Source organism: Lissotriton helveticus, chromosome 7 (genome assembly GCF_964261635.1).
Source record: "Lissotriton helveticus chromosome 7, aLisHel1.1, whole genome shotgun sequence".
NCBI lineage: Eukaryota > Metazoa > Chordata > Amphibia > Caudata > Salamandridae > Lissotriton > Lissotriton helveticus.
The window spans coordinates 976191434-976216580 of record NC_136068.1 but is presented as its reverse complement, the minus strand read 5'-3'; the positions used below and the strand labels follow the sequence as shown (position 1 = coordinate 976216580).

The following is a 25147-nucleotide window of genomic DNA, read 5'->3' as shown; positions in this document are numbered from 1 at the left end:
ACTCGCTGTGAGTTTGGTTGACAGCTCTAGTGATTACATTTACTTGCAGCTGACACTGGCGTGGTTAGCCTTAAGCTTCATTGATTGAATTTTAATGATGTTATTTTGTTGCCACAGAAAATATGAAAAATGTTGTGTAAAAAGCCCATAGACGTCATGTGAAGTTTACAGATGATACTACGTTTATGATCTTGCTCCTGGCCTCCACTGAATCTAGCAGCGGCGACCATGGCTAGGGTCTTGTTGACGAGACAGAGCATTTCCCCTAGAATCCCCAAAGTGGTGATATTTCTCTACTCCAGTATTAAAATACTGCTCAACTACCATCTGGTGGGTTTCATGTCTAGCCTCACTCTTCATATGGCTGCTACAGTCCTATTCCCAGCTATGGGACGGATACAGTTATACAGTCAATGGCTAGCACATTGAGATCATCCTCATTGTCAGTACTTGAGCAATCCTGGGCATTCCCGCCTCCACAGAACTTCCATCTCCTCTACAATAACACACAGTGTGGCTTTCTTTGTGTTGCTCAACGTTTTCTAATAATATTTTATTTTCTGTACAGCTAGAGCTGGAGACATTGTTTGGGGATAAAAATATTTTTAATTTTTTAAAACCATACAATGGAAAAATACAACAATGTTTTAAGTTTCCAGTGCCCCCATTGAGACCGCCCATCCAACATTGCAAAGTGATTTCTGATTTCTCTTGATTGAAAGTGTTAAAATGGAAACCTGAGCCATGATCTGAAAGCTTCACCCTGTGGAGGTGCTCTTGATTCTCTAAGTGACAATTGACCTAGACAAAATCAGTCTTCATAGAACCTAAATCTCGTTTCAAGATTGTACAGTCCAAGGTTCTAAGACTGCTCTTTTCTTGTGTGGGCTCAGATTCGGAAATCTCTATTTTAGAAGGAGCAGGAAGAAGACACAACAGTGTGGGCAGGAATTCACTGTTGCTGGTCAAACATCTTATCCTAATAGAGAGTTAAAACGTTGAGCTCTGTTTCCCTGTCTATCTGAAATACTCCAGTAGAAGTTGAGACATTTGAATCAAATATGTAGATTGCACATTATGATGTTCAAAAGCCCTCCGGCCGAAGAATATGGATTCCCGCATCTCCGTTGGAATGGTGCCTTGATGCTGCCTCTGCACGGTTGAGTTCATTGATTACATTTCTGCACACCATGTGAATTTTTCATGCTTGGAATGTTTTTTCCAATGTTCTGAAAAATATGTTCTTGTAGAGGTTTATCCATTCATGTCTTTTCAGAAGAAATTGCATTTACCCACAAAGGACTTCCTGATGTCTTCTCTCACCCTTCACATAGGTCTCAAAACCGTATCTGCTCCACCTTATAAAATATAATATATACCGTCTTTGCAAATTTGTATAATATATGTCTTCCAGATCGACCAATTCTTCAAAAATAATACAGTATCGTTAACTAAAACATTGCTGGGTATATTTTATACGAACATATTATCCAATATCCATTTATGTAAAAGGTTCCTCCTTAAAGCCCCCAAGAAGTGATATTGTTGAGGTGAGAATCAACATCATACCAAAATGGCTGTCTGGCAGGAATGATTGTCTTTTGAAAGAGTGCCTTTCTCTGGACTCTAGGTGTCCTTTGCACAAGTTTTTATAGGCACTCATTAGGCCATGAACTCTTCTTTGATAGTCAGTGGAGAAGGGGATAGTAGAGTGCCACTGCTGCTGCAGATGTTGCCCATGCCTCCTCCGCTAGAGCCCACCATGGGTGGAGTTGGGGTGGTGGTGCTGGCCGGCTGGCTTTGCTGCTGCATTTTTTTCTTGTTCACTTTCCTTTCTTTCGCACGTCTGTTCTGGAACCAGATTTTCACCTACAGTGAGTAGAAACAGTAAAAAAATGATAAGCTGATGGAGCAGGTGAAAGATGAGACACTTAAAGTGTGATACGTGTAAAACAGCAGCTGACAAGGAAAGGGGCACATGGAGGAGACAACTACACACAACCTCTCAAAATGAATAGCGTCTGTTACCAGGCATGCCAAAACTATGTGTGGCTTAACAACGCAGGTCAATACAGCTACTTGTTTTAGGGAAGCACCGGACTTTGAAATAGTTTACATTATTATTCCAACTACAGACGGTGTATCAGTAGGGAAGGTGTTGGATTTAAAATCCAACACCAGTCCAACGCTGCATTCGCTAAAGCAAGTCGTCTAATGACTTGCGTTGTAATGGAACCCATGGTAATGTCGCAGTCGTGGTACTGACTGTGTTGTAAAGGCACTACTATGTAATGCCTGCGTTGTAATAGATGTTTCCCCGTAAAACTAAACTTCCAGGATACCTACCAGGATACTCATCAAATAAGAATACATGAAAGATACCGTCTTGTGACCTAATCATCAGCAAGCACTGCCTGCCAGCAACTCCAGGGCATAAGAAGAGCAAAGTATCCCAGAAAGTAATTCTGGATGGAAGACAGGAAATGCAAGGTGTTCAAGGGGTGTGCCCACCCCTTCAGCTTCAGTAGAGATGTGCATCAAAGTGCTCAAGGGGGATGCTTCTTTCCAGGCGCTATGCAGTGACTGTGAACAGGTATTATAAACAATGTGAAAGTTGTGAAGGGAGAGAAGCAGCAGGGGATCTAATAGAGAGCTGAATTACCCATGTGTGGTGAGCACAGGTGATGGGTGCTTGTGCATTCTAGTGAAAAGTTGAGAAGAACAGTACATGACCTAAGAGCACAAGAAAGGGTTTTTACCCCTCTTCCACTACTGACCTGTCGCTCCGTGAGACCCAGGTTGGCCGCCAGCTCCGCTTTCCGCCGGATGGTGATGTAGCGGCTGTAGTGGAACTCCTTCTCCAGCTCCAGGCGCTGGTGGTCCGTGTACACGACTCGGTATTTGTCCTTTGTTCTCGTTTTACCTAAGAAGGAACAGACATAGAGAAGGGGTTAGTGATAACCACGGACAGGAGGTAGGTTCAAAGAGTAAAGAGCGTCAAAGCCCCCCTGAGGACACAGATTGTGCACTTAAAACATGTGACAGCACATCTTCTAATGGCGGGATACACATACGCATAGGTTAGGGTTGCACTGGTGTGTAAAGGATGCGTATCCTTTTCATTTACCTACTGCATGCGCTATGGTTAATTTCTACTGGTGGTTGCCCCCCCCTCCCCCCCCCCCGCTTCACTGGGTCTCTTTTAGGATCTCCTGCAGCCAGAAACACGTTTAAAATCCAGAGGTGTATTCCATATAGGAACCACAGATAAGAACAATGGTAATGGCTGGTGACGTGCTTGACTGCTGTATATACATCATGCATACATGCACATGCGCAATGGCAAATGCAGGCATAAGCAACAAGCTTTTTTGGCAATGTTGATAAAAATTATTTTTCCCCTCTTTTTTGCTAATGTTGATCAGCATTGGCAAACAACACTGGCAAAGCACTTGTAGCCGAAAGGCAGGCCTGTGAGACCTATTGTATTTGCCAATGCTTATTTAAATAGTGATATTTTTAATTTGTTGAGGAAAACATCATTTTAGGGGAGGCAAAAATACCTAAAGATTTGGTGTTGAGTCGCTAAACAACGCTGTTGTATCCCCCTCCCACTACGAAGAACCAGACGCTTCAAAACTTTTATAATTCTTGTGCAATTTCACATATTGAGGGTCTGGTAAAAAGTTATAAAATGTAAGCGCAGCTTTTCCTTTTCCTTAAGCAGTACATGCATTATTATAGACTGATTGCTCATTACTGTAAGTACTGCAATCCACACATTTAGCACTACGAATATTAGCACCAAGGGTCGGAATATTGTTTTAAGACTGTCCATTTCTTTAAGCAAAATATACATTATATTTAGTCATGACAGAAAAGCAAGGTCGCTGGAATTATGCAATTATGCAGCCATAGCGTTTTCGGCATAATTATGGACTTCCTACACTTGTTACATATCAATCATCTGCATAATTTGCAGATGTTAACAAAAAATTCGTTTTAGGTCAAACAGATCAAAAGTTACTGAAAACCTACAGTGACAGGCATTTTTTCGCACAGAGGTAGGTTACCTTTCAGCTGCTGATTGCCGTATTAAAGTGCTAAACTGATATTAATAAGTGGAAACCTTAGTCCATACAGTGTAAACGTGTAAAAAATGACAACAAAGTGAAAAATATAGCTTCAAAATGTGCTGCATGATTTGCCTTTTCTTGATGCATAATTTAGTCAACGCTGCTGCATAATTTGGTTCTCCTATGCCACAAAATATCAGTGGCCCTGGCGCTAGGCACCTAAGACCTCGTAGGAGATGAAGGCCCAGCACAGATCTGAGATGGAAGATGAAAGCGCTGGCACACGCCCTGCCCAGGTCTGTGTTCTAGCTGCCCCCTGTCTGTTGACAGCAAACTCCCTGCATCTCCTCATACTTACTCACAGCACAGGTAAAGCCAGGCAGCTCGCTCGCCATTATCAAAGCTGCTGATTTACTCCAAATGGTAATAGTGTCTAAGGTAGGGCTGATGGGATCTCAAGATTGTGTTATTTACACAGTTTTCAGGCCGTGACACAGGATACACCGTGCACTTGCTTACTTATACTTAGCATTCATTATTGTGTGGCCGGTTGTTGAGTAGCCCTGCATGTAACGAGTAAGGGGTTACCAGCGACATCCTTTTTACATGAAACCCACTCCCTTCAACATCCTTCCAACCACATACCCTACACAGAGTATTTAGCTACCTGTTAGCACCCCACATAGGGGTAAGAAAGTGCTTTTCAAACACTATCAGTTGTCAATCATGTGGCAGACTCATTTAAAGACACTAATGCTGCAATTCCGAGTTCACCTGTGGAGATAGAAAGCCGGGAGATGGTTTCTGGTATCTGCTCCAATTACCAGCCATTCTGAGGTATGGGCCAAAATGGGGAATAGAGTTCCTCGTCTTGAATTGCCAGTCCCAATTTTTCAAGTTTTTCCCATTTCCAGGGCTGTTCCTGCACACATTTGGTTTCAACAGATACTGCAAAACTTCAAATCAGGTGGGCAGTGTCCCCCCTATCGTCGTTCGCCAGGATCGGACTGGGCCAATTAAAAATGAACAGTAACAGACTATGAGGCTCCTATAAGATGAACACTGATTGGCAATTTGAGTCCCTCATCCAGGCGAGCCCTCCGCGCAGCTGACTCTGGTGGGCATCTATAAAGATGACCCTGGTGGGAAGTGTGTCCAGTTGGCACTGCTGACCTGTTGAGAAGTTGGCAATGATGGACTATGTGAAAGTTTTCTTGAGTGGACAATGTGAAGTGCTTCAACTGATAAACCGCCTCTAAGGAGTAGCTTAAGTTGCTTCCATGGTTGTTGTAAATTTGGCCATTGCGAATAGAATGAGACTCTTGCCCTGGTGGGCAGTATAAGAACGTTACACTAGTGGGCAGTATGGAAGGTTACACAAGTGGGCAGTATGGAAGGTTACACTAGTGGTCTTCAAACTGGGGGGTGTACTCCCCTAAGGGGGCCTCAACTCATCCGGGGGGAGGGGTTCAGTCTCCGGCCAAAAGAAGCATTATGCTTATAACAGTGCTTTGTTTTCAGCAGGGAAAAATGAGTGGCAGTAAGCCCCTCTGTAATGGGCCATCACTAAGGTTTTTTGTCATTTATATCTTGGCTGGGCGAAGGTGTCAAAATGGAATGGTCACCAAATATTCTTCAAAAACCCCATCCCCAATCCTATTTCTAAAAATACACTGTGGATACGTTTACACGTTAGTAAGACCTGTCTGACCAGAATAGTATGTTTGGCAATCATGTATGAAGCATTAAAAAGTTTGAAGACCACTGCCCTGGTGTGCAGTATAAGAAGCTTACATTAATTAGTGGGGGCAGTATGGAAGGTTACACTTGTGGGCAGTAATAGAGCCTACACATGTGGGTATTGTGAGAAGGTTACACTGGTGGGCGGCATGAGAAGCTTACACTGGTTGGCAATGTGAGGACTTAAATCGGGGGGCAGCATCAAAAGCTTACAATGGAGGGCAGTCGGAGAGCTTACATTGGTGGGTGGTATGAGAAGTTACCCTGGTGGGCAGTGTGGGGGTTTACACTGGTGGGCGGTATGAGAGCTTACAGTAATGGGCAGTGTGGAAACTGTATACTGCTGGACAGGATGAGAGTTTACACTAGAGGGTTGTGTGAAACGTTTGCACTGGTGGACGTGTGTGAGCTCACTCGGTTGGGCAGTATGAGAGCTTATGCTTGTGGACAGTATAAGATCTTACACTGCTGGACAGTGTGAAAGCTTACCCCAGTACACAGCATAATGAAAAGCTTGCATTGGTGGGTAGTTGCAGTGGTCCGCAGCACGGCCGGACTGAGAACGTAAACCAGCCCAGGCAATTAAGCAGCCGCGGCCCATGGAGGGAGTTTCGGTAGGGCAGAGAGGCGGGGCAGGGGCGGGGGGGGTGCTAAAAACCAGAGTATGGATGATTGAAGGTAAGTAAACAATTTAATTAATAAAACAAATTTTGTAGCGCGCCCTGCATCGCTGCAATTAAGCCGGATCGGCACAGAGAGTGTGTGTGGGGGCGGTGCTGGTGGGAAACACTGCTGCTGCTTTTGTTACAGGGGGGCAATATTGCAGCACTGCTGCAATGACCCACTGGGGAAAAAACCTGGTGCCCGCTACGGCCAGTCCGGCCCTGGTCCGCAGTGTGGAAAGATTTCCCTCGACATTACTCTCAATGTTAGGTTGGGGCTTGTTTTGCCTGAATGTCATGCCAAGGACGTGCCTTGTCCCAGAATCAAGTTTAGTTTCGATAATGTTCATCATTAATCTCTTAAAACCGCATCAAACGCCCCCCTCATACTCACAGAGTGAGCCTGTGTCCTGGGCTCTATTGATAAACTATTTAAAGTGTTGTGTAAACGTGCACCTGGGACTAGACAATTCCGTTTATGGCCCTTACTAGCAATGGCACTAAGGTGGACAGATTGTGAGCGGTATTTTGGAAAAATACAATCTCATTCAGCTTTTTGCATAAGAAGCACATTCAACACATTCGGGAAATGCTGCTTTGATGCGAGGCGCCAACTTCCAAGCCAAGCGCAACGTGTTATCTGAGCGCCAGTCTAATTGCAAATCCATACAACACGGGGCGCTCACGGCCAGGGGCACGGAGCAGGTTAATAGCCTGGGTACACACCGCAGCAACTCCTTTGCACAAATTAAAGGCGCCGCCGTCTCATTAATTTAGCAATTTATTATTCCACGTGTGTACTGTTGATTCCGCCGCCTCTGGTGACAGAGCAGCATTGCGCCTTCTCTCAGCCGAGGGCCCCTCGAGACGAGCTCATTTCTAACTGTATCGACCGCACTCGGGCCTAATCGGCTCTCCGCGGAGCCCGCCTTCGTGCTGTCGCAGGGACCGGCGGATTAATTGTTAAACGCGTGTGACTGGCAGCCACGGGGCAGGGGTTGTGTATGTGCACGCGGGATAGAGAATAGCCTTATCTGCGTTAATGGATAACGCTTGTAGGGCTCACCTCAGCGCCGCCGATAAGATTAGGAGCAGGCTTTAATGTTCTGAAATTGGAAAAGAATTAGTTACAGGATAAGGCCTGGGTCGCCGCCGACTCTCGCCTCGATGCATTGCCCTTAGCCCGAAAAAGTAAATTAATTCCTCCTGTGTATAGTTATTGATGATGTCTGCTAGACCATTCTGAACCTCCCCCTCTGCTGTGACCGAGCGGCTAAAGTAGGTCTTTCGTTTATTCTTGGGGGAGGCTCAGCTAGGTGCTTCCATGGCAGCATCGTGGTAGTATCTGTGCAGTGGTCAGTGCCCTATGGTCAGTGCAATGTAAAAACCTTCACCCAAAAATCTCAGCGAGGGCCAGAATGGTAAATCATGAAATTAGGCCTAGGCAGAGTTGAACTCTGCAAAGAGCCCAAAAAACGATGCAGCGCTATGCGGAGTTGCAAAATCGACAGAGTGAGGTAAGTTGCGCGCTAATTTTTAGCGGCAGGAGTTTGTCCCACGTTGTAAAATCAGCACGAATGGCACCACGTGTAGCGCAGCTTCTTTCTGCCCCTCGAGTAGATGGCAGGTTCCTCAATGAGTGGAAGGTTTCTCAATGCAAGCACTGGCCGTGACTGCCCTAGTTGAGAAATCTCGCCAGAAGGTGGTCTAGCTTATGATTTTCCTTGCTCGCGCTCGCCAACTTAGCATCGGATAGCCATGCGAGAGGAAAAAACTCTACTACACAGAGTTTTTGGAACTCCACGCTCTAAGCAGAGCGCGGAGTGGGAAAAACTCCGCTAGGAGCAAAATTTTACACCCAGGCCTACACAAAATACGATTAGTGATTTGTAGGGGAAACTCACTTAAGGTTGAAAGTGGCATCCTGCTCCTTTAAGAAAAATTTAGCTTTAGGTCACTGAAGCACAGCCACGGCCGGTGGTAGGTGTAACTGCAGGGCGGTGACGTAGGGAGGGGGAGGGGCAGGGTGGGGGGTTGTAATGTATGGATTACGGACTTTAACAGGTAAGTAAACATATAAATAAATAAAACGAATTTCGTTGAGTGCACTGCATCACCAAATGCGATGCAGCGCGTGCAACGAAATTCGTTTTATTTATTTATATGTTTACTTACCTGTTAATGTCCGTAATCCATACATTACAACCCCCCACCCTGCCCCTCCCCCTCCCTACGTCACCGCCCTGCAGTTACACCTACCACCGGCCGTGGCTGCTGAAGCAATCTTTCCCAAGTGCTGCAGGACTTGTATCTTCTACTTGTTTAACATGGACTCCAGAGATCGTAATTATATCTGTTGTCCAGGTTAGAAGAATGTGGTGTGGCAGATAAAACAGAGTTAGTTTAAGGGCTATTTCATGCCAGACATAGTCGTCGTATGCCAGAGTGTTTTCAACATATACTTGAGTGTCGCTCAATTATTCGAGAGTGCTGTTAATAATATGGCACTCAATATGTCAGTCTGCCATGGCTGATCATTGATGCCCAAATTGGCCCACGATGCACACTGTGCTAAGGGCAGGTCAATGCCTCCCCTGCGGTTATACTTATGATGGTAGTTTTATTTATGTGGTTGCCAGTGCACCATTACCAAACCAGATTATACATTGCCCAAGAATACAAAGCGATTCATTGTCAGGACGCTTCCCCAATTTTCCCATAATGTGTGAAACACTAGTGCCATTACAGTATTCAAGTCAAGTCAAGTCAAGAATTTGTATAGCGCACTACTCACCCAGAGGGTCTCAAGGCGCTTGGGGGAGAGGGGATCGCTACTTATCGAACAGCCAAGTTTTGAGTTGTTTTCTGAAGGAGAGGTGGTTCTCACGCTTCACAAAATGTGAAGCACAATCGCTAAGATTTCAAAATCTTGCCTAATGTGTAAAGCACCAATGCCATTCTAGATTCAACATCCCCAGGCTAGTTTCCGCATTCGCCCTGAAATACGAAACCTTTATGCATACATTTGTACCTTCCTCTTCTTCCTCCAAATCACACACAACCCTCCTTTGCTCATCAGTGTCCTTACACTGGTTAGGGCTTTGGCAGGTCTGTGCTGCGGCCAGAGAAGTTTTAAGGCATAGGCAAAGTGGGCTCTGGCCCAGGGCCCCAGCCTTTAAAGGGGGTGGGAGTGGGGGGGTAGGGGGCTTGAAAGAGCCAGCTCTGCTCTACAGAGTCTTGCCCTCGTGACCTTGAATAATTTTTAAACACAATGTTGTAAATAGCGTTTTTCTATCATTCATTTTTAATGTGTAAAAATCTATTACAAACATTTTGCAGACAAAATGTGTTTATGTGGCATGCGACATCCAGATAAAAAGTTTATTTTAGATCAATACATGACCTCACATATGAGAAATGAAAGTGTGTGACAGATTATTTGCAGTAATATTTGTGAACTGCTGTTGTGTTACATACTGAAAACATGCATCACTATCCCTGAATATCCAATGTAAACACATTTAGTATTTGACCAAAAAAGGCATGAAAGAGCTGAGACTGGATCATAAAATCAAAGCTGGTCTGAACAGGGCCCCCAAAATACATTTGGCCCACAGGCCCCAAAATCCTTAAAATGTCCCTGGCTGTGGCTTGTGTTATGCAGTGGTTAGAATAGTAAGAATTAAGAGAGGCGCATGCCTGTAGTAGCCAGTGGGTCCTGCATGTTACTTATTCAGCTCAAGAGCTGAGTCTAAATCCACGCACTGCAGCTCCCCAGACAAAGGAATCCTTGTGGCACAAAGGCAATTTTTGTGCATTGTACACCCTCCATGCCAATATCTGCACGGGCACTACCACAACACAGAATCAAAAGGGAAAAATAAATTTTTCTAAATTCTCCATTCATTCATGGCATCAAGTCAAGAAACACCATGAGGAAATTCAGTTGAAAGAGCCAAACATTACATATTTGTTCACTTGGACGGCCTTTCACTTGTAAAAGAGCAGCCTTAGGTCATCGTTGTGGAGCTTTTTGATGTCAGAATGGACGGGGCCATTACTTTCATATGTCGTAAGGGAGTGTCTCAGATTTATAATGTCATAAACAATTACCATAGCTCATTGGTTGCACAAAACTTAACTGGAAAAGTGCCTACTTTATTTTATTCCCTAACCTGCACGTATCAGTGAGGAGAAGAGGCAAATATACCTCCCATTCCAAGATCTCTAATGAGGCAAGGGCCTCTACTGCAGAGAAAAAAACACTTCTTCATACCCAGTCCTGCATTTCTAGAAACAACCAACAATAGGCGTTCCAAAATATTCCCATGTTGGATAATGACTACTTGGCCTGTCAGCCCCATTGTGACATCATCCACCAGATGACCTCTTTAAAACGTTCCTCGATTTTTTTTCTAAAGGAATTAATCCATTCATCTATGCAGCCGCGGCCCGTGGAGGGAGTTGCGGTGGGGCAGGCAGGCGGGGAGGGGGAGGGGCAGGGTGTGGGGTGATAAACACCGGAATATGGATGATTACAGGTAAGTAAACAATTAAATTAATAAAAACGAATTTCGTAGCGCGCCCTGCTTTGCATTTTGCGAAGCAGGGCACGGAACGAAATTCGTTTTATTAATTAAATTGTTTACTTACCTGTAATCATCCATATTCCGGTGTTTATCACCGCCCACCTTGCCCCTCCCCCGCCCCGCCTGCCTGCCTCACCGCAACTCCCTCCACGGGCCGTGGCTGCATCTATGTTTAGTGGAAGCAGGGGAAACTGCAGATTGACATCTTATTAGAAATCTGTCAAGTTGCCGTTTCAGCAGCCTACCACAATACAATCAGTGGCCTTATTCCATTCAGAGATATTTATCCCAGTTAAACTTGACATTCTTGGTCCTAACCTAAGCATGACCCACCTTCACTCTTAATCAATAAAGCATCATGGACATTGTGAGTTTATTTTTATCCACCTTTTTGGTACATTGTTGATGATAATGTTTTTACAGTTGTTAGCCAGTCACTGGGTATTTTGGAGGATGGTGTGGACAATTATTTTTCAGTATATCACTCCCTGTGCCCCAACTGGTTAAGAAAGATGACCTAGTCACTCCAAGGTCTCCCATCATCACATTTCCTTTTGCTTCTTATTCAAAGGAGTTGGGTGGACAGATCTGGAACATCTTAGGGGGGACTTACCTGTCTGTACTGATCAATTACAGAGAGACAGGGTAACTGGGAAGTACTTGGATTCCTTGGTCCATTAGGTGACCGATGGCCTTGTCCTTGACGATGCTTCCAGAAGATCCAGCGTTACCCTTGGGGGAGGGGATGAGCAAAAGGATAGGTGCTTGCTGTGTAAAGGTAAACTGTACAAGCCTTGTCTGTGTTAGTCTTGACATCACTATTGGTTTGGCTGAGATCATTGACCCCATCGACGCAAGCTTTTCTTTGAACACTTTTAGTTCTGCCTTCAAAGTAGCAATTTCTAGCTCTTGACGTTCTACAGCTAACAGCGGGTTGCTATGATATGGTTCAGGCAACTATGTTTTAGAAAAGAACGAATAGTTTTCTTACCTGTCGGTGTAGTTTTGCAGCTTGAAGATCTTTCTGGATTCACTATGCTGTGCATTATTCCGCGGTCTTGTGGTTGGGTCCGGATTCGTAGTCTTTTCTTTGTTTTTTTTTTTTTTTTTCTTAGCCCAGGTGGGCGTCGGCGTCACACCCCCTTGGGTGTATTTCCGGTGACGTCGGCATGCTTCCTGCGGAAGCTCCCACTCTTGGGCGCCATCTTCGGGTTCTTTTTTTCCGTGTTTCTTTCGTTTCCGAAGTAATGGCAATGTTCTAATTAGTTGGTATTTTACCGCTTTGTACTTTTTAAATATCCTTTCTTTTGTTAACCACCTCTTCTCTCTCCAGCCTCATCTTTCTGGCGGAGGTGGGTGGTTTCGCTAGTGAATCCAGAAAGATCTTCAAGCTGCAAAACTACACCGACAGGTAAGAAAACTATTCGTTTTGCAGCGTGAATCTTTCTGGATTCACTATGCTGTGCATAGATTTTGTAGCGGTTTCTCATTTCTGTGGCGGTTGGGTGGAAGATGAGCGTTGGGTATTGAATATGTGCTGTAGCACCTTCTGTCCAACTTGAGCTTCCTTGTTCATCTGTATGTCCACACAGTAGTGCTTCGTGAACGTGTGCACCGAAGCCCATGTTGCCGCCAGGCATATGTCTTGTATGGGTGTGTTAGCCAGGAAGGCTATTGTAGCGCCCTTTTTCCTAGTGGAGTGGGCACGTGTCCCCTCTGCTAGCTCTTGTCCTGCCCGCTTGTGGCAGAGTTGGATTGTCTGTGCGATCCATCGTGCAATGGTCTTTTTGGTTACTGCTTTTCCCATGTAACTGTTGGCGACTGACACAAAGAACTGTTTTGTCTTCCTGTGTCCCTTCGTCCTTTCGATGTAGTGCATGACTGCCCTTCTGGCGTCCAGGGTGTGCAGAGCTCACTCTGCCGCAGTTGTTGGTTTTTGGAAAAAACTCGGTATCTGTATAGACTGGTTCATGTGAAATTTAGATACCACCTTCGGCATGAAGTTTGGGTCAGTCCTCATCACAACCCTGTCATTGTGTATTTGTATGTAGGGTTCTTGTAGCGTCAGAGCCTGAAGCTCGCTTACTCTGCGTAGGGACGTTATTGCAACCAGGAAAGCTGTTTTCATAGTTAGCATCTTTAAGGACGCCTTGTGGAGCGGTTCAAAGGGCTCTTTCATGAGTTCCGTTAGGACTATGTTCAAGTTCCATGCCGGTGGCGGCACCCGCTTGGGCGGTGCGATCCTTTTCGCCCCTTCTAGGAATCTCTTCACCACCTGTGACGTGAAGAAACTCCTGCAAGTTTCACCCCTTGTGTAGGCGACTATCGCTGCTAAGTGAACCCTCAAGGAGGATGAGCTAAGGTTCTTCTCTAGCAAGTGCGTCAGGTACTTTAGCACTGTGGAATCCTTCTTCATTTTATTGTGAAGTCTTTCTTGTCTACACCATATTGTGAACCTCTTCCATTTTGCCACATAGCACTTCCGAGTGCTAGGCCTTCTTGCCTCCCGCAGGACCTTCAGTGTACTTTCTGGCAATCTTAAATGTGCGAACTCTATGTCCTCAGGAGCCACGCTACTAGGCTCATGCTCTCTGGCTCTGGGTGTAGCACCTCTCCGTTCTGCATGGAGAGTAAGTCGTTTCGCCTGCTGAATCTGTGGTGTGCACACTGTGTCATCTCCATGATCTGCGAGTACCATGTCTGCCTCGCCCACTGTGGTGCGACCAGTATCAGTGTCATGTTGCTCGCTCTGCACTTGCTCAGTACTCTGTGCATCAGTGGTATCGGGGGAAAGGCGTAGGCAAATGTCCTTGACCAATCTATCCATAGGGCATTCCCTAGTGACCCTTCCTCGGGCTGCCTGGATGCAAAGTTTCGGCATTTTGCATTCTGGCGTGTGGCAAACAGGTCCACCGATGGAGTTCCCCATCTGTCGAATAGGCGCCTTGTCTCCTGAGCATTGAGCTCCCACTCGTGGGATGCCGATGTCTGCCTGCTGAGCCAATCTGCTTGTATGTTGTCCTTCCCTGGCAGGTGTATGGCCAGCAGGTCTATTTTGAGAGGGATGGCCCATCTCCATATCTCCTGCGCTAGCGTTGAAAGCGGGGCCGACTGGGTGCCCCCCTGCTTGTTGATGTAGAACATCGCAGTGGTGTTGTCTGTTTGTATCAACACCCTGTGCTTGTACAGTCTTGTTTGGAAGGCTTTCAGTGCAAGGAAGATCGTCTTCAATTCTAAGTAATTGATGTGCTTTGTGGCCTCCGTCGGTGTCCACAGTCCCCTCACCTTGAGCTCCTCCATGTGAGCGCCCCATCCCTTCAGGGATGCGTCTGTGGTGATGGTCACTGTTGGCGTTGGGGGCGTTAGAGGCTTTCCCTTTGCTATGTTCTCCATGGTCCACCATGTCATCTCCTTCTGCACTGCGTGCGTTACAACCACTAGATCCTCCCAACTGCCTGTAGCTTGTGACCATTGCTCCTGTAGCCATTCTTGAATGGGTCTCATGTGGAGTCGTACATTCGGTACCAGGTGGATGCATGATGCCATCATCCCCATGATCTTGCTCGCAGTCCTCACTGTCCGAGCTTGTCCCTTCCGGTAGAGGCGAGTTTCCTTCACCAGCGCCCTCGCCCTCTTCTCGCTGGGGAACACCTTGCCCTGTAAGGTGTTGATCTGTGCTCCCAGGAAGATCTTCACTTGTTCCGGCTCCATTGATGATTTCTTCCAATGGATGGAGAACCCCAGGTTTATGAGCGTGCTGGTCACTGTATGTGCGTGCAGCTTGCATTTCTGGTATGAGTTTGCTTTCACCAGCCAGTCGTCCAAGTAAGGGTATACGTGTATTCCCTGCCTTCTTAGGTGCGCTGCGACTGCTGCGAGGCACTTTGTGAAAACTCTTGGTGCCGATTTTAGACCGAAGGCCAGTGTCGTGAACTGGTAGTGGCTTTCTCCGACGGTGAACCTGAGCATGTGCTTGTGCTTTCTGTTCATTGGGATGTGCAGGTATGCGTCTTTGAGGTCTATAGTGACCATGAAGTCCCCGATCTGCAACTGTGGGAGCACTTCTTGCAGGGAGGTCATTTTGAATTTTTGCGTTCTTATGAATTTGTTCACGAACCGTAAATCGAGAATGGGTCTCATTGTCTCGTCTACTTTTGGTACCAGGAAGTACGTTGAGTATACTCCTGTGTTTCTTTCCTTGAAGGGTACCCGTTCTATGGCCTGCTTCTGCAGGAGTTCTTTTGCTTCTTCCTGAAGGCACTGCAGCTGCTTGCTTGCTAGTGGTTTTCTTTTTGGTTTTCTGCTTGTTGGCCTCGCCTCCAACTCTATGCAGTATCCGAATTGGATAATGTTGAGGATCCATTTGTCTGATGTGATTTCTCTCCACTCTTGGAGGTGGAATCTTAATCTTCCTCCCACTGGTGTCCTGTGGTCGTAGGTGTCTAGTTTGTCTTGACCCATCTGTACGTGCTGCCCTCTGGGGTCTTTTTTGCGGGCGGGCACACGGAGTTTTTTGAAGTCACTTGGAGGTGGGCTGCTGGCCCCCTCTTCTATTTTGTCCCCGTCCATTTCTCCCTCGAAAGGACTGGCCTCTTTGTTGGTACTGCCAGGGCTGCTTCTGATGACCCTGCTGACTCTGCGAGTCTGCCTGGTGCGTTTGCTGGAAAGCCTGGTGTGATGTACCTGGCTGGTTTCCGCCTCTCCCGCCGGGCCTCCGTGACGGGGTGCCCCTCTTGTTCCCTCTGAACTGCAATGCTCCCATGGATCTTGCTGTTTCGTTATCCTTCTTCAGTTGGCTGAGCTGTTCATCCACTGTTGGTCCGAAAAGCGTGCTGCCGTTGAACGGTGTGTTCAGGATACTGTGTTGCACTTCCGGTTTGAAACCGGATATTCTGAGCCAGGCGTGCCTCCTTTCCGTGACGCCCATCATCATGAGCCTGCTGGCGGTGTCTGCCCCATCCAGGGCCGTCTTAAGGCAAGAATTTGCCGCATTCTTTCCCTCTTCAACCAGCTTTTCGGCTTTCTGCCTGGCATCCTGGGGCAAGTCCTTCACCAACTGCCCCAGCCCCTCCATGATCTGGTACATGTGCCTGTTTATCAGGGCGTTGGAATTAGCCATGCGCCAGTGGGTCGCGGCATTCCGTTCGATCCTTCTGCCCACCAGATCCATCCTTTTGCTCTCCTTATCCGGTGGTGGCCCCGAGGTAGTGGGTACGTTAGCCCTCCTCCTTGCTGTGGCCGTGATAATGGAGTCTGCGGAGACCGTGCCCTGAATGTAGGCCGGGTCCTTTGTGGCATGCTTGTACTTCTTCTCAGTTCTGGGAGTTACTGCCTTGCATGTTGCGGGCTCCCTGAAAGCTTCCTTCCCCTGAGCCAAGACGCTCTCGAGCATTGGAAGGAACTGGCTCCTCGTTTGTGTTGGGAGCAATGTTTCTAGAAGGAAGTCTGCTTTCTGCTTCTCTTCGTCGAGCTTGAGCTTGAAAGCTGCTGCGGCAGATTGTATCACCGAGTTGTAAGCCCCGATGTCGTCCGGCGGCGAGGGCCTCGAGGGGTAGGTGTCGACCACCTCCTCCGGGCTGTCGGTGTCGACATCGATGTAATCTACCTCCTGAAGGTCCGAGGGTGCCGACTCTGTGTCTGTCCTGCCCTCCTCCTCCTCCCCATAGTTGTAACTATCGTAGGGGTTCTCGTACTCCTCCTGGTCGTCGATCACCTCGACGTCCTGGTCTTGTTCCTCGGTGACTTCGGCGATCTCCTCTTCCTCCTCGACCGGCTCCATCACCGGTGGCTTGGTCTTGTGAGGGATCGTGAAGGCTTTCATCTTTGCGTCGAAATCTTTCTTCCGCTGCATGATGTTCTCCATTTCTGCCTCGAGGCGCCTTCTCTTCTTTTCCATCTCGGCCGCGTGTTCCGCGTCGGATGGGTCGGCCGCTCTCTTCGGCGGAAGGCTCGTCGCCGTGCCTCTCGGAGTCGAAGTTTTCGACGTCGAACCGGATTTCGGTTCTCTGGTCGTCGTCGTCAGTTTTGGGTCTTTCTCCCTCGGCGTCGATCGATCCTTTTCGGGGACGATTTTCGAAGTTTTGTGCTGATCAGCAGCTCTCGGCGCCGGGGACTCCTTCTCTGAGGATCCGCTGGGCCTGGGAGTAGTCGCGGACGCCGACTTTTTTGGCGTCGGCGCTTTCGGGGTCTTGCCCTCGATCTTTCTAGACTCAGAGTCTCTCGGGTTCTTGGGGGCCGAAGAGTCTCCTACCTTGTCAGAAGTCTTCGTGTAATCGGTCTCTACGACCGTGTAGCTGTCGTCTTCGGCGGCAGCGTTGTCTTCTTCCTCGGAGGACATCCCCAGCTCGTAGAGTGACGGAGTCGGGGCCTTCCCCTGCAGGGCGGCGTGTGCTACCCTCTGCCTCTCTCTCACACGAAGGGTCTTCGGGGTGAAGGCGGAACAGGCGTTGCAGTCTCCGCTTTCGTGGTCCACCGGTAGGCAAAGGTTGCATACCGGGTGCTGGTCCTTCTGCGCGTACTTGTAGTGGCAGTTTCGGCAGAACTTGAACGGCGTGTTGTCCATCCTCGAGCGTCCAGGGCCTCTCTGGTCGCGAACTCGTCGACGGTCGTCGAAGATCTCGATGGAAAACGCCTTATCCTTGCTGGTTACTCGTCGATGAAGTCCCCTGGGGTCTTCAGATGACTTCTCCTCGTCTTTTCTGTATTTTCTTTCTTCTTTCTCCAAAAATGTCTGGAGCCCAAACGGGAACGATCCAGACCCGACCGCGGAAAAAAAGAATCTGAAGATGGCGCCCAAGAGTGGGAGCTTCCGCAGGAAGCATGCCGACGTCACCGGAAATACACCCAAGGGGGTGTGACGCCGACGCCCACCTGGGCTAAGAAAAAAAAACAAAAAACAAAGAAAAGACTACGAATCCGGACCCAACCACAAGACCGCGGAATAATGCACAGCATAGTGAATCCAGAAAGATTCACGCTGCAAAAATGTAGGTTACTAGCTATCCCAGTTGGAGACTCAATTGGGAGATGGTCTTCTCCTGACATGCTTAAGCCCCTGCCACCCTTTATTTATCCTTCAAGAATGCCATAGGCACCTTGATACATTGAATTAGTCTCCACGAGACCCTTGCATCAATAGAGCAATAGTCTCAGGGGGAAACATCACTTACAACTTAACTTTTACCACGCTATGCTTTTACATCGCAACTTTTACAACGCAAACCATTACAACGCATTGCGCTGGGGGGCGCTCTAGGATAGGGAATATATTTAATTTACTATCCAACACCTTCCCTACTATCCACGGGGACTGGAGTTGGAATAGTAAATTAAATAATTCACCAGCCAGCGCCCCAAAGCACTCTGTGTTGTAATGGTATGCGTTGTAAAACTCGCCTTGTAAAAGCATGCAATGTAAAAGCATGCGTTGTAATGTCGTACATCCGTCTCAGGAGACCTCAGCCTGTTTTTGCCCATCCTTTTGTGTTTGTATGTGAATAAGCCTTACCCTGGTGTCCCTTCTTTGTCTGCCTTCGATGATGAGGAAGAGTGAAAGGCAAGCTCTCTGACTGGGATACTGTAAGAACTTCAGGGGACAGTTGGAGAAGAAAGATTGGTAATATTTAAGCCCTTCACAGCCATGCCTGAGGTTAATCTCTCCTGCTCTTCACCAACCATCCACCTGCTTCTCCTGATGTACCGATTAGGCCTAGGCATGAAATTCTGCTCCGTTCGCGGAGTTTGCGAAAAATGTTCCCACTCCGCAACCCACGTCATTTACGGAGTTCTGAAAAAGTCCACTCCTCATAGCGGAGCAGGGTTTTTTCCTCACACGCTCTCACTCATGTTAAGTTGGCGAGCAAGGAAAATCTTACCCCAGACCACCTCCTGGAGAGATTTCTCAACGCTAGCAGTCGCAGATGCCCGCTACCACTTGCATTGAGAAACCTTCCGTTCATGTTGAGGAAGCTGCTGCTTGAGTAGAAAATCTACTCGAGCAGCAGAAAGAAGCAGCGCCCTCTTGTGCTGGTGCCATTTGCAGTGATTTTCCAGCTCGGGACAAACATCTGGCCCTAAAAGTCAGCATGAATGGCGAGACCCAACTCATTCTGTCACTTGCGGAAATCCGCGTACCGCGTTAGAGTTTTTGTCACTTCATGGCGTTCTGTGTAGCAGAACTCTGCAAACTTCGCACAGGCCCAAAATCGCTTAGCTCTGCAATTTTGGCCTACTTGGACCCATCAACGAAGAAGGTGACAAGGATAGTCATAGGTTTTCGCTTGGATCTGTTGGAAGTAGTGAAACCCTAACCCTGCCTGCAAAATGGGGGACTGGGGAAGGGGGCTAATAGAGCTGATGTGCTCTCCCTCAGGATTATTCCTCCCGCCTAACTGCCTAAACAACCACATTTCATCTCATTTCCTCATTTTTGCTTGTTCTTGCTTGACCATGGCTCTGCAGCGCAGTTCCTACTAAGGTTGTGAACATTTAGGAGGTTGTGGACAGTGCATTTGATGCAGTCACACGATCTAAAGAATACAGCTATGCGCATGCGTGCCTGTCTTGCAAGCATTACTGGTATCCCGTGTTGCCTCTGGGTAACTAAGCCTATGGCACTGCCACAGAAGATGCTGTGAGTTGTGCTGCAGTGAAATGCCTGCCAACTTGCTCAGTCCAGCAATCTGTTTCCTTTTGTACCAGTGAAGCAAGCAATGTCAGTGCAGTAACAACAACAACAATATCATTATTTGCAAAACTAAAGGGGAACAGGCTAATAGCCGAATGAGGAAGAAATACTGAGTTTTTCGAATTTACAGCTCAGGCACCAGTGAACATGCAAAGACAATGCTCAGGCAAAGAGCTGTGTGGCTTACCTATGATCCAGAAGTCAATACAATGGATTTGGGGCCAGGATAGAAACAATGCTTAATACACCTCAGCAATCGGCAGGTGCCCACAGGTTCAGAGTGACCTAGACTGCTCCACAGAACGAAGCTCACATGCTCCTTACGCCGCTTTCTTGAAAGATACCAGTTGAACATGCTCCTACCGTGCTATTTCACTGCAGTGGTGGTGGTGTGCAGAGGAAGAGACCTGCAGAAGCTGCAAAACATCACTAGGCTTATTTGGGGCTTGCAAACTGCGTCTGCGATCGTGTGTGGCTGTCTCCGCCAGCCTGCAATTTTTAATGTAATGTATAATGAAACTCAATTAAAATTAATTCCCTGCAAGCATCTAATATTACAGAAAAATATGCCTAATATGTTTTTATCACCACTCCTCCATTTTCAAATGCCAAAGAGTATTGTTTTTTTTTTAAAGTTAACTAACAGCCTCCATTTTTTAAAATCCCTAAACAAAATTTATAAATAACATTTTTTTCGTTAACTGGTCCAAATATTTTTTCAGTCAAGAAATGGTTGTTTAGTATTTTCTAACTAAATTCAATATCTATGTCACATCTATAATATTTAATTAACAAATCAACATTTAAAATTCTCAAACAATTGTCACACGTGAGAATTTTAATTAGCGCTGCTTAATTGTTTCACATTGACAATTTAAATTAAAAGTAATATATATTGGAACTTCTGTGAAAACTTTTCAACTATTAAATTTCCGATTTTCCCTTAAGTTAAACTCATTAATGAGTTCCTTTACTTCATAACTAATAATTTAAGCCTTTCTAAAATGTCATCTTAGCTACCAGCTTTCATAAAGGCACAAATATGTTTTTATGATATATAATTCCAAGCTTTTCAAACTTTTTGAATATCTTTTAACTAGTAATAGCAAAGTTTTTGGCCAAAGCAAATAAACCAACGTAAAGCATTCAATACATAGATTTTTAAATATATGCAATATTTTGCCTTTTTCAATTTCAATACTTATGCACTGATTAGGTAGACCACTGGGAAAAAAAGTCTACATTTTTATACAATATTTCCTTCTCGCTAAAAGAAGGAATTTTTTACCGGTATATTTAAAAAATAACCTATATTTTATGGTCACCTGCATGTATTATATTATAATGGAGTGAGACAGTGCCACTCTATGCGAAGCTTTCACATCCAAGAAAGTACGCATGGAGCTCAGTGACGTCATTGTTACGCTGCTGCTAAACGTTAACGCGGAAAACATCGACTTAATCAGTTCCCCAATCTCAAGTCAACAACGGACCAGCAGAACAATTTTGCAAGACTGCAGCTATGTACACCATAGAATTCAATCTTTTGAAAAATTTATTGAATTGAAATTGGACATTTATATAGCGTTTCACCTTGTTCTTCTTCGTTCTTAATATCCGCTTGCCTTTGTTTGGCATTGCCTGGTCACAACCTTGGAAGTGGATGCTGAAAAAGTGTCCTAAAGTCTCTTTTGGGGTTCACCTTATCTTTCTAGATTGTGCATGGGCACAGCTCTTCTTAGCCCCCGAGCCCACTGACCTATGACCTCATTACTGACCCTAAGGTTAATGGGATTGTCGTTAGTCGAACTTGGGAGTTCTCCAATAACTTGATTTCAGAGCCTGTCCTGACAGCATCCAGCAGCAACAGTGACTCCCCAGTATCCAATATAATTCATTCAGCGCCACAACCATGAAAGGTCGCAAGTCACTCAATTCTCAATATCTAGCTTTTTATAGTTTGCTGGACCACCCAAACCCTGGTACCAGCAAGATTTTTTTTACCCCACCTATTAGTCCGTGAGGCCCTTGGACCAGATTTTTAGGCTCTTCGAAGGCACCATAAAAAAAGCTAATAGCAACTAGTAGCAATTGAAAGATCTGGACTGTGTCTCATTACATTTTTAATTCAACTTAATTTGTCTTTGATCCTGCTGTTTTGATCCATTATGCAAAATAATCCCATAAGAAAAATAATATGTAATGGTAGGGAGACGAAGGAGCAGTTTGCCAATAAAACAGCTCCGTGCTCTTTTCCAGAGACCACTGTGAGCCTTCTTCTGGTAAATGATTTCACTCTGCAAAGTTAATCATGGAATAACATTGCCCCATTGTTTTCCATGAGAGGTTACCGAGCCCGAATAAACCAGTCCAAAAAATAAACTAGAACCCATATTCCTAAAATGGTTATTCATTTTCACAAAATAACCATGGCTTGACATTCGTACTTATTGTGATGGTAAATAATAGGTTACATTTGAAGCACTGGAGTTATGCAATTCTGTGGGTTCTGCTGCATGATTATATTATGGATTTGCCACACTTGCTGCACAGTACAATATTTAGTGCACAATTTGAACAATTCAACAAAAATAATTTGTTTCTAACTCAAACAGATTAAAGGTTATATAAAAAAAGAGCCAAATTTGTTACAGCGCAGTGGCAGAACCTTTGCAAAGGCTAACTATCAACTTTCTGCTGCTTAGTGTTGGATGCAGGTGTTATACGCACACTACTGTGGTTTACCAGGCAGTATTAGTTAGGGGTGGGCGTAACTCCCATAATTCAGTGTAGCATAGTCACGCAGAATGACCAAAATACCTAAACATTTAGTGGCATTACGCATAATTATGTGAGGAGAGTAATTCTGCGTCTAACACTATTTCTTAATGCAAAAATGGCTCCTTGCGTCCAAAATGGGCACAAGCGTGCATTAGGCATGAAGAAATAGTGTAAAATGCAACAGAACATGAATAGCAAGCGCAAGCAGCTAATCACACTCGCTACATGTTCTCTTGGTGTAGGATTTTCACCCAACGTCTCCCAGCATTCATCTCTATTTTTTTATCGCAAAATGCCGCCCTGGTGTCTAAAATGGCCATGAGAAGGCAATTTGTGCTAAGAAATAGTGCTAAATTTGCTGTTTGAGTAGAATATTCCCCCCAACTTGCTCCTGGCAGCTAGAGCTATTTTCTTAGCGAAAAATGCACTCCTGCTTCCAAAATGAATGCAAGGATGCATTTTGATTTAGGAAAAAGCGCAAAATTCAGCAGAACACAAATAACAAGCCAGAGCAGCCACTCACAGACACTTAATGTGCCCTCGCAGTAGGATTGTTTTCCCCAGGATTACTCTCAATTAAGCGAGCAGGCGTAATTATCGGTAATTCCGCATCAAAGAGTAACAGGGAATTGCCAAAATTACTCTGATTACACAGGCGTAATTAAAATTAAGCCTGGGCCTAGTAATAATGTGTGTTTGAATGCCAAAATAGCGAACACTGCCAGAGAATGTGTTGAATAATGATGCATGATGTGCCTTGTATTGCTGCATAAATTAGTCAACTCTGACATTCAATTTGGTCCTCTATTACCACATAATTTCCGTGGCTATAAATATCCTACATTAAGGCTAACCTTCAAGTCCCCGCCCACGAGCTAGGCCTTCACTACTCAAGTAGGCTGTCAAGGAAATGCCCAGAGGCTATTTAAGCACCACTATCCACCCTAGACTTAGTCCACAGGCAAGAGAATGGGAGAAGGCTATCCTAAGAAATAGAAGGCGTAGTCCAACCCTAAGTGTTTGCAGACTGAGGGCAGCAGGAAGACCAAAGGGAGGACAGCAGGAGAGACTTCAGTGGGAGCAGAGTGAGGCACTGCTAGAGATGTCGAGGGAGGTTCATGGACAGTATTGTGGTGATGTAGAGAAGGGAGGGAAGAGGTGCCTGATGGAAACAGTGGTAGGTAAAGTAGGTGGATAAGAATGTAGCCTTAGGGAAGTGGAAGAGTTCCAAACAGGCAGAGTGTAAGGAGGAATGTAGTGAAGTGGCAGAGGAAGTGGCAGGGATGAGGAGAGTGATGTATTTGGAGAGTAGAGGGGCAGGGTAGGTGTCAAGAAGATCCGAGGAGTTAAAACTACAATATTAATTACGATATTGTAGTTTTAACATCGAATTTGACAAAATCACTGGTTGAAATTGAAAGCATTACAAAGAAGTTTGGAGAAGTTTCAGGATATCGATTAAACTCGGACAAAACTGAAATTATGGCTTGGAATATGGCGGTGGAGCCTGGAATCTCAAAAAAACAGATCAGATACTTGGGGCTACAAATCTCTCAAGATATAAAACAGTTAACATTAGTAAATCTGGCCAAAGCAAGAAAAGGTATTACAGTAATACTGAGAAATTGGAGTTCAATACCACTAACTATGATTGGCCGGGTAAATCTAGTTAAATTGACGGTGCTTCCTAAGTTGACCTTTTTATTTGATTCTGTTCCCCTTATCTTTGAGAAAGAAGGCCTAGCTAAGCTACAGAGCGAAATTGGTTCATTTATATGGGGCTCCAAGGGGTCAAGGTTATCCTGGAAAAAAATTCGGAGAAAGTATGCCAAGGGAGGTTTAGCAGCCCCAGACTTTCAATTCTATTCTTGGGCTTTTTTGCTTAAGAACTGTAGAATGCTTCTTGGAACTCCCAATAATTCATCAATCGGGGACCTCTTTGCTGCCATGTTGAAAGTAGAAAAATGCCACACGCGGGGTTTCTTATATAAATTTGCAGATCCAAAATACTTCAAAAAAGTTAGACTGAAGGTTTTAAGAGACCTAGCCACAGTGTGGTATCGTATCAGGCGTGTGACAAAAATTCCTTATTTTAGCGTGGCTGCACCAATCTGGGAGGCCCCGGGGGCTCCAAGTTGGACGGAAGACGCTTTAGCTAGGGCTTTGAAAACAGAGGGCCCACAGGTCTGGGGTGAGTTGTTTTGTGAAGGAGCCCTGCTACCATGGGCGGTTTGCGAGCAACTTTGGGGTCGCAACTTTGCAAAATTTAAGTACTTGCAGATACAAAGCTGGGTAGTAGGTAAGGGAAAGTTAATTGGACGACACAACGAGTTCGAAGAGAAGCTGGTTTCAAACTCTCGGATGAAAAAAGAAGTGGCAACGTGGTACTGGGAAATAGTCGAAATGGAGGATGGCCCTTTCCTACTTCCAGAGTTCCTGTGGGGAGAGCGCTTGCCGAGGATCGCAACAGAAGAACAATGGCAAGTAGATATGTTGATTCTTTACAAAGTGGTAAAACCTGCAAACTTAAGGAGGAATCACTTGTTCACTCTCCACAGGGCATACTGGACCCCAAAGAGGCTTGCTAAATTCAAAGACGGGGGCATGGTGTTA

General features: G+C 45.8%; 1 protein-coding gene across 2 annotated transcripts in view; it reads right to left on the bottom strand.

Annotated features, from left to right (window-relative positions):
* Positions 1–586: 586 nt before the first annotated feature.
* Positions 587–25147, bottom strand: part of CDX1 (caudal type homeobox 1) — a 59791-nt gene continuing 35230 nt past the window's right edge. For both annotated transcript variants that reach the window (XM_078653583.1, XM_078653582.1), the window contains exons 2-3: positions 2778–2923; positions 587–1869 (exon numbers count right to left, since the gene is read on the bottom strand). In XM_078653583.1, coding sequence (XP_078509709.1) covers positions 1663–1869; positions 2778–2923 — 353 coding nt within the window. In that variant the 3' untranslated portion in view covers positions 587–1662. The remainder of the gene's footprint in view (positions 1870–2777; positions 2924–25147) is intronic.